Below are 12,992 nucleotides of genomic sequence, written 5' to 3' on the forward strand. Positions count from 1 at the left end.
AAAACAGTCATTCCATTCGCTCAACATTTTCTCAACACATTCGTTGGCCAGGGGGCAAGAATCTAATGGCCTCAAGCCTGGCGGCATAAATGAGTCTTAAGACTCCAATGGAAGGCGAGGAGGGTGGCAGCAGTACAAATATCTGGGGGGAGCTGATTCCAGAGGGTCGGGGCCACCACAGAGAAGGCTCTCCCCCTAGGTCCCACCAAGTAACATTGTCTAGTTGATGGAACCTGGAGAAGGCCGACTTTGTGGGACCTAACCGGTCGTTGGGATTCATGCGGCAAAAGGTGGTCCCAGAGGTATTCTTTCTTCTTCCACAATATACATTAAACATGTAAGGTATGCTCAGTCAATATACATCACTGAGCAAGGATCAAGCTTAATGAAACAGCAATATAACATAACTAGTTGCTCTCACTAAGCTTCCCCAGAGACAGACCCATGGTGGCGCAGTGGTTAGAATGCAGTATTGAAGGTTAACTCTGCCGACTGTCAGCAGTTCGATTCTCACTGGCTCAAGATTGACTTCCATCCTTCCAAGGTTGGTAAATAAGGGCCCAGATTGGTGGGGGCAATATGCTGATCTGTAAACTGCTTAGAGAGGGCTGTAAAACATTATAAAGCCGTATATAAGTGCTATTGCTATTTTGATCCGTCCTCCTAATTATTTATTTATTAGATTTCTATTCTGCCCTTCTCGACCAACTCAGGACAGCTTACAACAAGAGTAAATATAAAGTACCAAAAAAAAAGCATGTGAGAAATCTAATATTAAAATAATCTAAAACCCCTGATTTCCTAAAAAAACTATCGTCTGCATTCATCTCATTTAAGTTACTCATTCATGACATTGATCGGAGCTACATATTAATGTTCATGGCGCCTAGGCCTGCTGGCAAAGATGCATCTTCAAGGCCTTGCAAATTATTTTATTTTATATATATTATTTATTGTTAGGGTTGGAAGGGGCCATGCGGGTCATCAAGTCCAACCCCCTGCCTAAGCAGGAACCCTATAGCATCCCAGCCAAATGGCAGTCCAATTTCCTCTTTAAAATGTCCAGAGTATTGGAGTTCATAACGTCCGCTGGTAGGTTGTTCCACTGGTTGATTGTTCTGACCGTCAGGAAGTTCTTCCTTATTTCCAGGTTGAATCTCTCCTTGGTCAGCTTCCAGCCGTTGTTCCTCGTCCGGCCCTCCGGTGCCCTGGAGAATAAAGTGATCCCCTCCTCTCTGTGGCAACCCCTCGTATATCTGTAGACTGCTATCATGTCCGCTCTGGCCCTCCTTTTCTCTAGGCTATCCATGCCCAGTTCCCGCAGTCTCTCTTCGTAAGTCTTGGTTTCTAGACCCCTGATCATTTTGGTTGCTCTTTTCTGCACCTTCTCCAGAGTTTCAATGTCTTTTTTGAAGTGTGGTGACCAGAACTGAACTTCAAAAAAGACATTGAAACTCTGGAGAAGGTGCAGAAAAGAGCAACCAAAATGATCAGGGGTCTAGAAACCAAGACTTACGAAGAGAGACTGCGGGAACTGGGCATGAATAGCCTAGAGAAAAGGAGGGCCAGAGCGGACATGATAGCAGTCTACAGGTATATGAGGGGTTGCCACAGAGAGGAGGGGGTCACTTTATTCTCCATAAATAAAGGAATAGCTATTATTTAATGTTATATAAGTTTTGAGACAAGTTTTGATTCAAAATATGTATGGTTTGGATTGGGATTGTTGTTATTAGCTGCGGTTTCAATGGATTGCTCATGTGTACTATGATAGTGCTATCCCTGTACACAAAATTATGCTTCTGAATCTCTCAAACCTCCTGTTGTAGAGACACTACAAACAAACAGAATAAGGAATAAGATGTACCAGACATAGAAACCTTAACATTAGGTCGCAAACTGCAGAAGTCAACAGTATGGTTGACAGTTACGTCCTTTATATTAAGTGCAACCCAAAGACTCAGAGAAAGGGGCATGAATATAACTAGATATTAATATGGAAATTCTCATTACCATTATCATTACATAAAGTATAGTATAATTTACTATTAAAATATAAAGTGAAATACAATTAGGCATATAATATATTATTCGCTCCTTTTCTCTGACTTTCACTGCAATGTATTATGTGTTTATATTTATGTAACTATATTTTTGTCTTATTCTGGTTTGTTTTTGTTTTTTTACTTTCTTGTATTTTTTTCTTTTTTCCTTCCCCCCTTATGTTTTTCCTTTTTAGTTTTTAGCGTATATAATTAATAAAGAATATTTTTTTTAAAGAGACTATGTATGACAATGTCTAGGAATTTTCAGATCACTTAAGGATGGAAGGCCTTCTATCCTTCTTTCTTTGCGCAGATAGAACTTGATCCATTTACATTGAAATTGTGTAACATTTCAGTTGTTACTTAATTAGAAAAAAACTATTGAGCGTGCTTATGTAAAAAGTGACACATCAGTATGCCATTTACTGGTTTGCATAATTCTAAGTGCATAATGCAATGGCATTACAAAAATGGACTTTGTTTGTTTCAGAAGCATAAGCAACTCGGAGTAAATATTTATTGCACTGAAATATTTTTAATTCTCATTAGATTCAACAAGAGAGATAATGTGGCGGATGGGTTTTCAGTGGCCTGTCCTAATGTCACGAGCCAGCTATTGGAATGAATAAAAGGAGATAAGAAAGCTCAGTGTCGGCCTTGAAGCTGTACTTTGGCTGGCCAGGGCTTTTGTGGGGAGATTTTGGAGACAGCAGTCCCATTGTTCCAATCTGCAACATAGCTGGCAGGGAGGGTGTCACTCACCTCCACTGAGGGGTCAAGCTAGTAATCCATGGATGGCAAAACTTTTTTACGTCGGGTGCCGAAAGAACATGAGCTGGAAACTTGACTGTAAAAAATATGACTTCAGTAACCGAGTTGTCGAAGCGTGGAACTCATTACCGTACTCCATAGTGTCATCCCCAAAACCCCAACACTTTACCCTTAGATTATCTACGGTTGACCTATCCAGATTCCTAAGAGGTCAGTAAGGGTCACTAGAGTGCCTCCCGTCCCCTGTCCTATTGCTCTCCTATATCTCCTATACCTTTCTTCTATTCCTATATCTCTTTTTCTATTCTTTCATTGATATGTTCTATTACTATACCTTCTTTTCTATTATTTCTTAGATATATTTTACTATGAGTATCTCCTCTATAACATTCATCATGTATTTTACTATGTGTATATAGATATATACCCACTAAAACCCTCATTGTGTATTGGACTAAGTAAGTAAGCAAGCAAGCAAGCAAGCAAGCAAGCAAGCAAGCAAGCAAGCAAGCAAGCAAGCAAGCAAGCAAGCAAGCAAACAAACAAACAAATAAATAAATAAATAAATATGCTTGCACGAGCACCCACACCCATAATTCAATGCCTGGGGAGGACGAAAACAGCTTCCCCCACCCTCTGCAGGCCTCTGCAGGCCAGAAATGGCCTGTTTCCCAACTTCTGGAGGGCCCAGTAGGCTCATGTTTTGCCCTCCCCAGGTTCCAAAGGCTTCCATGGAGCTGAAGGAGGGTAAAAACGCCCTCCCCCATCCCCCTGGAGGCTCTCTGGAAGCCAAAAACACCATCCCAGAGCCTCTCTGTGAGCCAAAAATCAGCTAGCCGGCATACACATGCATGTTGCAGCTGAACTAAGGCAATGGCTCGTGTGCCAGCAGATATGGCTCTGGGTGCCACCTGTGGCACCCATGCCATAGGTTTGCCATCACTGTACTAGTCTGACTTAAAAGAGAAGAGGGAAGGGGGAGAGAGAAAGTCTGTGCATAAAATTAACAGAGTGGCTGGAGAAGAAAGTTGAACAGAGAAGTTAAGTGTTTGGTCAACACCCAGGGTTGGGCTACTGGCCGGACGGAGTGGGGGGGCGATGCAATGGGGTACTGAAAATGGAGCTCATCATTAAGTGTTGTACCTTATGATTCTTGACAAGTATATATTTTCTTTTATGTACACCAAGAGCATATGCACCAAAGACAAATTCCATGTATCATACTTGGCCAATAAAGAATTCTATTCTATTCTATTCTATTCTATTCTAGTGCAAAACTATATATTAACATGTTGACTGTACATGAAGGTTCAAAGAAAGGGCTTCCTGGTTTCTCTTCTTTTGATTTGAGTCCTGGCATAAGATCTCGTAGATAAGGACCTGGGGGGGAGGGCATGGCCAGCTCAATATCACTTATGTCGGAGGCACCTGTGGTGGCACAAATACTCTGCCAGCTAAAATGGAGCTTTGGAGGGTGGAGGAGGTGGCCCTTTGGAGCTCCATTTTTGCTGGCAGAGGTACTGTGGACAGATTCTTCACTGTTTCCAGGGTGGCCCTGGTGGGGCCAGATCACCGTGTGAGCCCCATCTTGCCTAGGGGCCTTGAGTTCGACATCTCTGTCATACAAGGTCTCACAGAAGGAATTATAATATTAAAGAATATTGAAGAATAAATAGGCTGTGCAGCCTATTTTTTCAGTGCCTTAGAAATTGGATGCAACTTTTCATCTTGTTAGGGAAAAAATACAGTACTGTACTAGTTTATATTATAGGAAGGATTGCTGGCCAGCTGTCTTTTCTAGTTTAGTAAGGCAACATGGACCATTTGAGTCATTCAAAGTTTATTTTTTCTTAGCATTGTTCATATATCATCCATCGTTGGTGGACAAGTTCCCATTTTCCTCCAAAGCTTGTGCATTTTGCAAAGACGTCCATTCTTATTCTAGATGCAAACAACAGGAATAGTCCATCTAAGGAGGTTGTTGGTTTTCCAAATGTGGAGAGTTTTGGTTAAAAAAAGGTTGGATAACTACCTTCCATGGATGATTTAATTGGTTTTCCTACACATTTGTGATGCTGCGATTTCGCTGAGGCTTCCCTCGCTGGGAAACCCCACCTCCGGACTTCCGTTGCCAGCCGAAGCGCCCGTTTTTGTGCTGGTGGGATTCCCCTGCTGGGATTCCCCTGCAGCATCGCAAAATCTGGAGGTGGCGTTTCCCATGGAGGGGAGCCTCAGGGGAATCCCACCAGCATGAAAACGGGCGCTTTAGCTGGCAACGGAAGTCCGAAGGCAGGGCATCCCAGGGGCGGCAGCGGGTTCATAAGGTGAAAATAGTTCAGAAGAAGAGGCAAAAAAATCTTAAACCCTGGGTTCGTATCTCGAAAAGTTCGTATGACAAGGGGTTCATAAGGCGAGGTATCACTGTATACAGTATTAAAAGTCAATCATACCCACTCAAACAACAACCATGCATAACATTTGTCAGCCAGGGGCTAAGATCTAATCGCCCCAAGCCTGATGGCATAGATGAGTCTTCAGACTCTTATGGAAGGCGAGGAGAGTGAGGGCAGTCTGAATCTCTGGGGGGAGCTGATTCCAGAGGGCCGGGCCCCCCACAGAGAAGGCTCTTCCCCTAGGCCCCGCCAAGCGACATTGTCTAGTTGATGGGACCTGGAGAAGGCCAACTCTGTGGGACCTAACCGGTCCCTGGGACTCATACGGCAGAGGGCGGTCCCACAAGTAATCTGGCCCGATGCCGTGTAGGGCTTTAAAGGTCAAGGTTTAGGTTTTATACAGGCATCTTAGGTTTTATACAGGCCCACTATGTAGATCAGACCAGGAAATCAACTCTACAGGCAGGTTCAAACTACTTTGATATGGGATATAATAACAGAACCGTGCAAATCTAATTGTGAATATTTTCCTTTCTCTTCTTGTACTCATATGAATTAGGAATCTTATCTGATGCACCTCTGCATACTTTCTGCTTGGTTAGGACTTAAGCTAACTTTTTCTCCTCCTTGCTTTGATGACGGATCTGGCATATTTCTGTCAAGGTCAACTTTCTTGGTCTCTGTATTTTCCTTATCCTTCAAATAGTTCAGTTATTAGGAAGTTGTCTGCTTGCTTCCCTACTTTTTGCATATACCATTGTTATTTTCATTATTGTTGATTATGACTACCAGAATTCCTAATCATTGAACTCAGTCTTTGAATGGTAGCGATTTTGCTAGGATTGGATGAGAATATTTGTTGAGGGGATGATATCTATGATGCAATTCTCCAGATGTCACTCAAAGGAGATGCATTCACACATAGATAGATTGAAAGTGGCTTGAATCCAGGCAGATGTTTTCCAGTAAATCAGGAATGGTAGGTAATCCTGTGGTAATCCGGTAAACCATGGGCTAGATGTAGCCTGAAGACCTGTTTTACAGATTGTTCTGTCGGGCTCTCTGGTAAACTTCTCCCAAAAATTCACAGCTACAAATTTCAGACACACATGTTTGAAAATTCAAAACAATGTTCTTTATAATGAAAAGTCACTTAAACTAAGCCCTCTTTTGGTATAGCAAAGAGCACTCGTCTCCAAACAAACTGGTAATTTGTACAAGTCCCTTATCAGTTCTATGATACTTAGCTTGCAGCTGTGAGGCAATTCACAGTCCTTCTTTTTTCACAAAGTGAAACACACTTTGCTCTGGTTTAGTTTCAAAGCGGGGGAAAATCAGCACACAAAAGGTCAAAGTCAGTAAAGCAGTCATGAAACACAACGATCAGATAATCCTCCACAATGGCCAAACCCACAGGCTGCTATTTATAGCAGCCTCACTAATTACCACAGCCCCACCCAACCACAGGTGGCCTCATTTTCTTTGATAATAATCTCTCAGTTGTTGTTGCCTATGCATCGCTCTCCGCATGCGTGGCTGTATCATTAACTCTTGTTCTGAATCCAAGGAGGAGCTAGATAATTGATCTCCTTCTGAGCTGTCTGCCCCACTCTCCTCCTCCCTGTCACTCATGTCTTCTTGGTCAGAGGAGCCTTCATCAGCAGATTCCACCGGGGGCAAAACAGGCCTGCAGCATGTGGATGTCTCCCCCACATCCACAGTCCTTGGGGCAGGAGCTGGGCCAGAGCTAACCACAACACAGATCCTATATTTTTCTTTGGACTAGTTGTGTTCAAACATTAAGAGTGATCGGTTATATTTTGAAGCTTAGTGCCTTTTTTGTATAAACCCAATCTGAATAAATTTGAAGGCCAACATTTCAGTCCCATTCACTGTGTCATTGCCATGTTCCATATAAAAATGTCTTCCTCCTCAGCTATAATTTGTGCCCATTTTTACATTAAAAGGTGGGTAACAATGCTCAGACATTTGTGGAAATGGAATAAAACTATGAATAGGCAATTTATAGAGTGTGATACACAAGGAATAGACCAATTTTCTGTAATCCGAACCTTCCAAATGTATCAGATCACCACTTTCATAATTCCCAGGGTTCCCCGGATAGTACGAGTTATACTCCAATGCATTGGGAATATCAAGTTAAGGAAGTTTTCTGTCTGTTCAAGAGTGACTAGGTGCTGTGAGAATACATCACAGTCTAATATTTCACTTAATCTACTTTTCCATGGAAACACTTAGTCAGCCAATGGATATGCATTAAATAGGTTAGCCTGTCTTATGGACCTCTTTCAACATCAAAAGCAATGGCATACAAATCTAGATGATGATGATGATGATGATGATGATGATGATGATGATGATGGAATTTTCACAATCACCTTATACAATGCCTGTACCTAAAATAAGAAGACAGCAATGGATGTTGTAGTCTTTTTATTATTATTATTATTTATTGGATTTGTATGCCGCCCCCCTCTGTAGACTCGGGGCGGCTAACAACAGTGGTAAAAACAACATGTGACAATCCAATACTAAAACAGGTAAAACCCTTATTATAAAGCCAATCATACATACAAACATACCATACATAAATTGTAGAAGCCTAGGGGGAAAGAATATCTCAGTTCCCCCATGCCTGATGGCAGAGGTGGACTTTAAGGAGCTTACAAAAGGCAAGGAGGATGGGGGCTATTCTAATCTCTGGGGGGAGTTGGTTTCAGAGGGCCAGGGCCGGCACAGAGAAGGCTCTTCCCCTGGGTCCCGTCAAACAACATTGTTTGGTTGATGGGACCCGGAGAAGGCCCACTCTGTGGGACCTAACTGGTCGCTGGGATTTGTGCGGCAGAAGGAGGTCCTGGAGATAATCTTGATAAAAATGTGTTAATCTTTGTGAATTTTGAAATCACACCTATACAACATGCATATTGTTAATCATCCCATCATCATGAGATGATTTGGGTCCAGTTGAGTGGAGTTCTTTTGGATGTTTATATTATGGTATTGGTCATCAATTTATATTCTGTATGTCATATTTATGTATTGCAAAATTATCTGTTTTAACACTATGGTTCTCGTTTTGTTTGTTGCTTGTGTTTTGTTAATGTATATCACTCAGAGTCTCATTGTTGAGTTGGATCCAGTAATAAATCCAGTAATAAATAAAATTTTAAAAATTGAATTTTGCAGCCTTTAACGTATGCAGTTGTCACTCCCAGATTTAACCATGTGCCCGCTTGAAATTTCAGTAAGTAAGATCATTTTCTACATGTGAAGTAAGATGGATACACAATCATTTGACAAATTCTTTTTCTCCTTTTCCCGACAGCTAATATGCCTGTGGATTATCCCAGTCAACTTGAGGATGTGATGGATTTTATTCAAACCACTTTACAAAGGCTGAAGAGGTCACCAGATAAACCACGTTTCTCCAAACGGGAACGAAACCGGCAAAATGCAGGAAGGAACAGTAATTCCAACAGCAAGAAAGGACGGAGAGTTCAAAGACTCAAATCTCGGGATTGTGTCTTAAGTGAGATTGAATTAAATGTGACTGACTTGAATTTGGGATACCGTACCAAAGAAGCATTGGTTTTCCGTTATTGTAGTGGTTCGTGCGAGACTGCTGTAACCCTGTATGACCAAATTTTAAACAATTTAACCCATAATAAAAAGTTGGTCAGTGACAAAATCAGGCCACAGCCTTGTTGCAGACCCATTGCTTATGATGACGATCTTTCGTTTTTGGACGATGACCTAACAACTTATCACATACTGAGGAAACATTCCGCTAAAAAATGTGGGTGCATTTGAGGTCCTTGGGTGTTTGGACACGGCTATGATATTGCATTCCTGCTAAAATGGGCGAAGAAAGGGACCAAGGCTCCTGAGGAAAGGAAAAAGTTGGCTTCAAACGAAGGAAGAGGACCAAGCACAGAGGAGAACAACAGCTGTGGGAGCCTGGTTGATGGAAATCCAGCACGGGATTATTGGTGAAGCTACAACATGATGGAGCTTTTGGTATCTACAGGAAGGCAAATAGACATCAATGCTCAGGGGCTGAGATCCAGGATGAATGGGAATTACTTTACACCATTGGTTTTGAGGTGATCCACCATTGGCAAAACTTGGCCGAACAGGTGCTTATCAACACAAGCTCCCTTCTTTCTTTGTTTCCTCCCCTGCTCCCAAAATGGAAGTTAAACTAATGATCGCAGGCCTTCATCCGCAATCTGGAGGCATAATATGTCTTTCATATTGAGGAGAATGTGTTTTATGATCATCTGCAGGAGGTTCTGGAATCTACAATGTCAGAATGGCCACTATGATCAGATGACTGGAGATCCAACCTTTTTTAAACGTGTCTGTTGCGTGTTAAAAGGGAACGATGGTTTGGTTATCCAGCCATAACCTTGATTTTGGTCTGGTTGACCTCATCCCTGATCCAAACTTGCATCTTCCAGTTAATATGGACTGGGTTTCCAGAATTCTTCATAATGGGCATACTGGCTGAAGCATTCTGAAAATTGAGATCCCAGGTTGAGGGAGGGCCACTGCGTGAGCAATCCTGAGAAAATTATCGGGATATTTGAGATGCACGAGTGGAATATATAGAAATGTTATAATGGATAAAACACACTTGATGAAAGGAGGAAATTATCCTAGCAGAACTCTCATTCTACAAATTGCTGGCTACATTTGTCCAGCTTTGAGAACGGACAGTTCCCAACAATTCACTCAGCACTTTTTTTGATACTTGTTTATGGAAAGCCTAGCAATTGTAGACCTTTGTCTTCCGTTGCTAATAACCTCTTTTAGAAATCCTTCACAGAAATCTAAACTTGAAATTCTGCCCTTGATTTACAGACCACTTAGCTAAATTGTATATCACAACGTCCCTCTTTTTTGGGTGATGTAAAGACATTAACAAGCTTCTTTTGCTGTGCCTTATGAATAATGCAGAATTGTTCTACCCATACCAATCGGTCAGAAAGGAAACTCACAACAGAGTCCTCCAGTTACAAAGCTTCAAGTAGAGTTACATATACAGGTAGCCCTTGACTTACAACAGTTCATTTAGTGACCATTCAAAGTTAACAACGGCACTGAAAAAAGTTGACTTGGGACCGTTTTTTCACATTTAACGACGGTCGCAGCATCCCCATGCTCACATGATCAAAATTCAGATGCTTGCTAACTGACTCACATTTATGGCCGGTTGCAGTGTCTTATGGTCATGGGATCAGCTTTTGCAAAAACCTTCCAATAAGTAAAGTCGATGGGGAATTCAGATTCACTTAACAACCAGGTTACTAACTTAGCAGCTGCAATGATTCACTTAACAACTGTGGCAAGAAAAGTTATAAAAATGGGGCAAACTCACTTAACAAATGTTTCCCTTAGCAAACATACATTTTGGGTTCTGTTGTGGTCTTAATTCAAGGCCTAGCTGTAAATCGAAAGCAATTCTATATTTTTATATACAGTAACCTTCAATGGCTGGAAGGAGTTGGGCGGCCTATAAATTAGATTAATACATAAATTAGATTAATGAATTAATAAATAATCAATCATTCATGTGCCAACCAATTTAAGTTATCGGCCCTTAAAAAGGAGGTAGTGGTTACAAATGGTCCTCACACTTATAACCATTATAGTATCCCCTTGATCATGCTTGGTAACTGGCATACAAATGATTATTTAAAAGATGGAGGATTTCTAAAAGCTAATTAATTTAGAATGTAACCAGAAAAGGGATTAATGTTAGAGGGAGAGAGAGTTGTTACCCTTTCGGTTTCCTAACCATAGCAGGCTGTGTTTTTAATCACCTGTCTAGCAAAATTGCCATTTTTTAAAAAAATGTGGATCTTTTTATTGGTTTAAAGAAGGATTAAGGTCACTTACTTAATGGACTACATTTTTATTTGCGGTCATTGTGAGTGAAGAGAAAGACTACTTGATGCAATGCATCCTGTTTAAAGTCAAATCTAGAGAAAATATTTATTGAGATTTTAAGTTATTATTGTTATTTATTACAGTTCAGACATGCGTTTCAGTTTCATTATTTATTAAAGCTTCCTTCTTCTAAAGAGGTGCCAAAGTTACAATGGGATAGTGATGCTGGGATCAAGGTATATAGTTTTTCTTTCTTTTTTTAAAGTATTAAGAATTAATATTGGGAATGCAAACTGTTGTTTTTTTTAAAAAAAAAATCACTTACTTTACCATTTGAACAAAAATCATGAAAGCCCAGTTGGCTAATACTTCATCATACTCACTGCAATGTATTTTATCATGGATAAAACTTTTATCATCTTCTTTAACTAGTTGAAAGTTTGAAGATTCCCTAACTTCTGACAATGCTGTTGGGAAAGGTTGAAGTCATAGTAAATGTCATACTTTGTTATCATTGATGTGTGGGGGGAGGAAGAGGCAAAGTATCATAAAATGAGAAAATATCAAGAATATTCTAATTGCTGAATATCCTGTCAGATGTTAATGGGTTTAATTTTGAAATGGCCTCATTCAGCCTAGGGAAGTGATTGGAGGTCATCAAAGATGAGCTATTTGAAATAATAATTTAGTGATGGCGTTCAAACAACTGTGCTATATTTGTTATACCATTATCTCCCATAAAAAGCCACTGGGTCAACTAATGCAAACGGTTGTATGCAGTAGATCAGTTTCCCAACTTTGGCAACTTTAAGGCAGGTGGACTTCAACTCCCAGAATTCCTCAACTAGCATTAAAGTTGCCAAGGTTTGGAAACATCTAAGTAGATGAACATCTGCATTCATTCATGCATAGATACATACATACTATGGTCTTTTAAATTATCTGAAGAACGTTTCAGTGGAAATCTGCATACAAGTTGTTGAATGCCCAAGCTTGTACTGTTTGACATAAGCACTAAAAAAGCAACTATAAAAAATATCTATTTGAAAGGATCTAGAGTTGAGGCAAACCCATTGCGGCAAAGACTTAGTCATTGATCACTTAGACAAGAAAATTAAGCATTTGTTTAATGCTGTCTCAGTGAAGCAAACAAGATTAGATAGTGCCCAGTTTGGGGGCTCTTTAATTTTCTACATAGTTTCTACCACAGATGGAACATAATGTTTCTTGGGATGCTTATATCAAACCCTTCTGCTAAGAAGCATTTTATGTCTTTGCATAGCATTGATTAAAAGCATCCTACACTATATATTCATAATATCAGAACATTTCTCCCATTATGAAAAAGTAATCCTACACTATTTCTGTAGTCTTTGGCAGACACTAGTTCCTAGAAATGGTCTTAAGTTGCTAAAATGTTGTTTAAATACACCTAGGAATTTAATTGACGTTTCTAATGGAGCTCTTCTTGTTTTTAAAGAGGAGCAGGAGACGGGGAATTTAAACTCTGCAAATTTTAGAATCCGTATTACTTTATCCCAATAGTTCATAATAAGCCAGATCATTTTGTCCTGGTCTTTTAATTCTGATTGACAGTAGCTAAATAGAGTTTTATCTTCCATGTTTATCTAATGTTTTTAAAGCAGAGGTCCCAGGAAATGAGAAGGAAGATCTTATATGTTTGTTAAGCTGGTTTGCTATTTCTGTTGCTATTGCCCTATCATATTACTATTGAGATATAATCATCCCAAAGCTGCTTTTTCAAAGGCAACTGGACTTGGTTTTTCCTTGAAGACATTTTGCTTTTCATATCGAGAAGCTCCTTCAGTTCTGAAGTGCAATGTTTGAGAACTGAAGAAGCTCCTTGGAT

The 12,992-nt window shown here is 40.3% G+C and overlaps 1 protein-coding gene across 3 annotated transcripts in view; it reads left to right on the plus strand.

Moving 5' to 3' along the window:
• The window catches only part of GDNF (glial cell derived neurotrophic factor), a 45,778-nt gene extending 36,348 nt beyond the window's left edge, over positions 1–9,430 (plus strand). For all 3 annotated transcript variants that reach the window (XM_070736390.1, XM_070736392.1, XM_070736391.1), the window contains one exon: positions 8,556–9,430. In XM_070736390.1, the coding sequence (XP_070592491.1) occupies positions 8,556–9,040 (485 nt within the window). In that variant the 3' untranslated portion in view covers positions 9,041–9,430. The remainder of the gene's footprint in view (positions 1–8,555) is intronic.
• Positions 9,431–12,992: the final 3,562 nt, after the last annotated feature.

This window comes from Erythrolamprus reginae, chromosome 2, assembly GCF_031021105.1.
Source record: "Erythrolamprus reginae isolate rEryReg1 chromosome 2, rEryReg1.hap1, whole genome shotgun sequence".
NCBI lineage: Eukaryota > Metazoa > Chordata > Lepidosauria > Squamata > Dipsadidae > Erythrolamprus > Erythrolamprus reginae.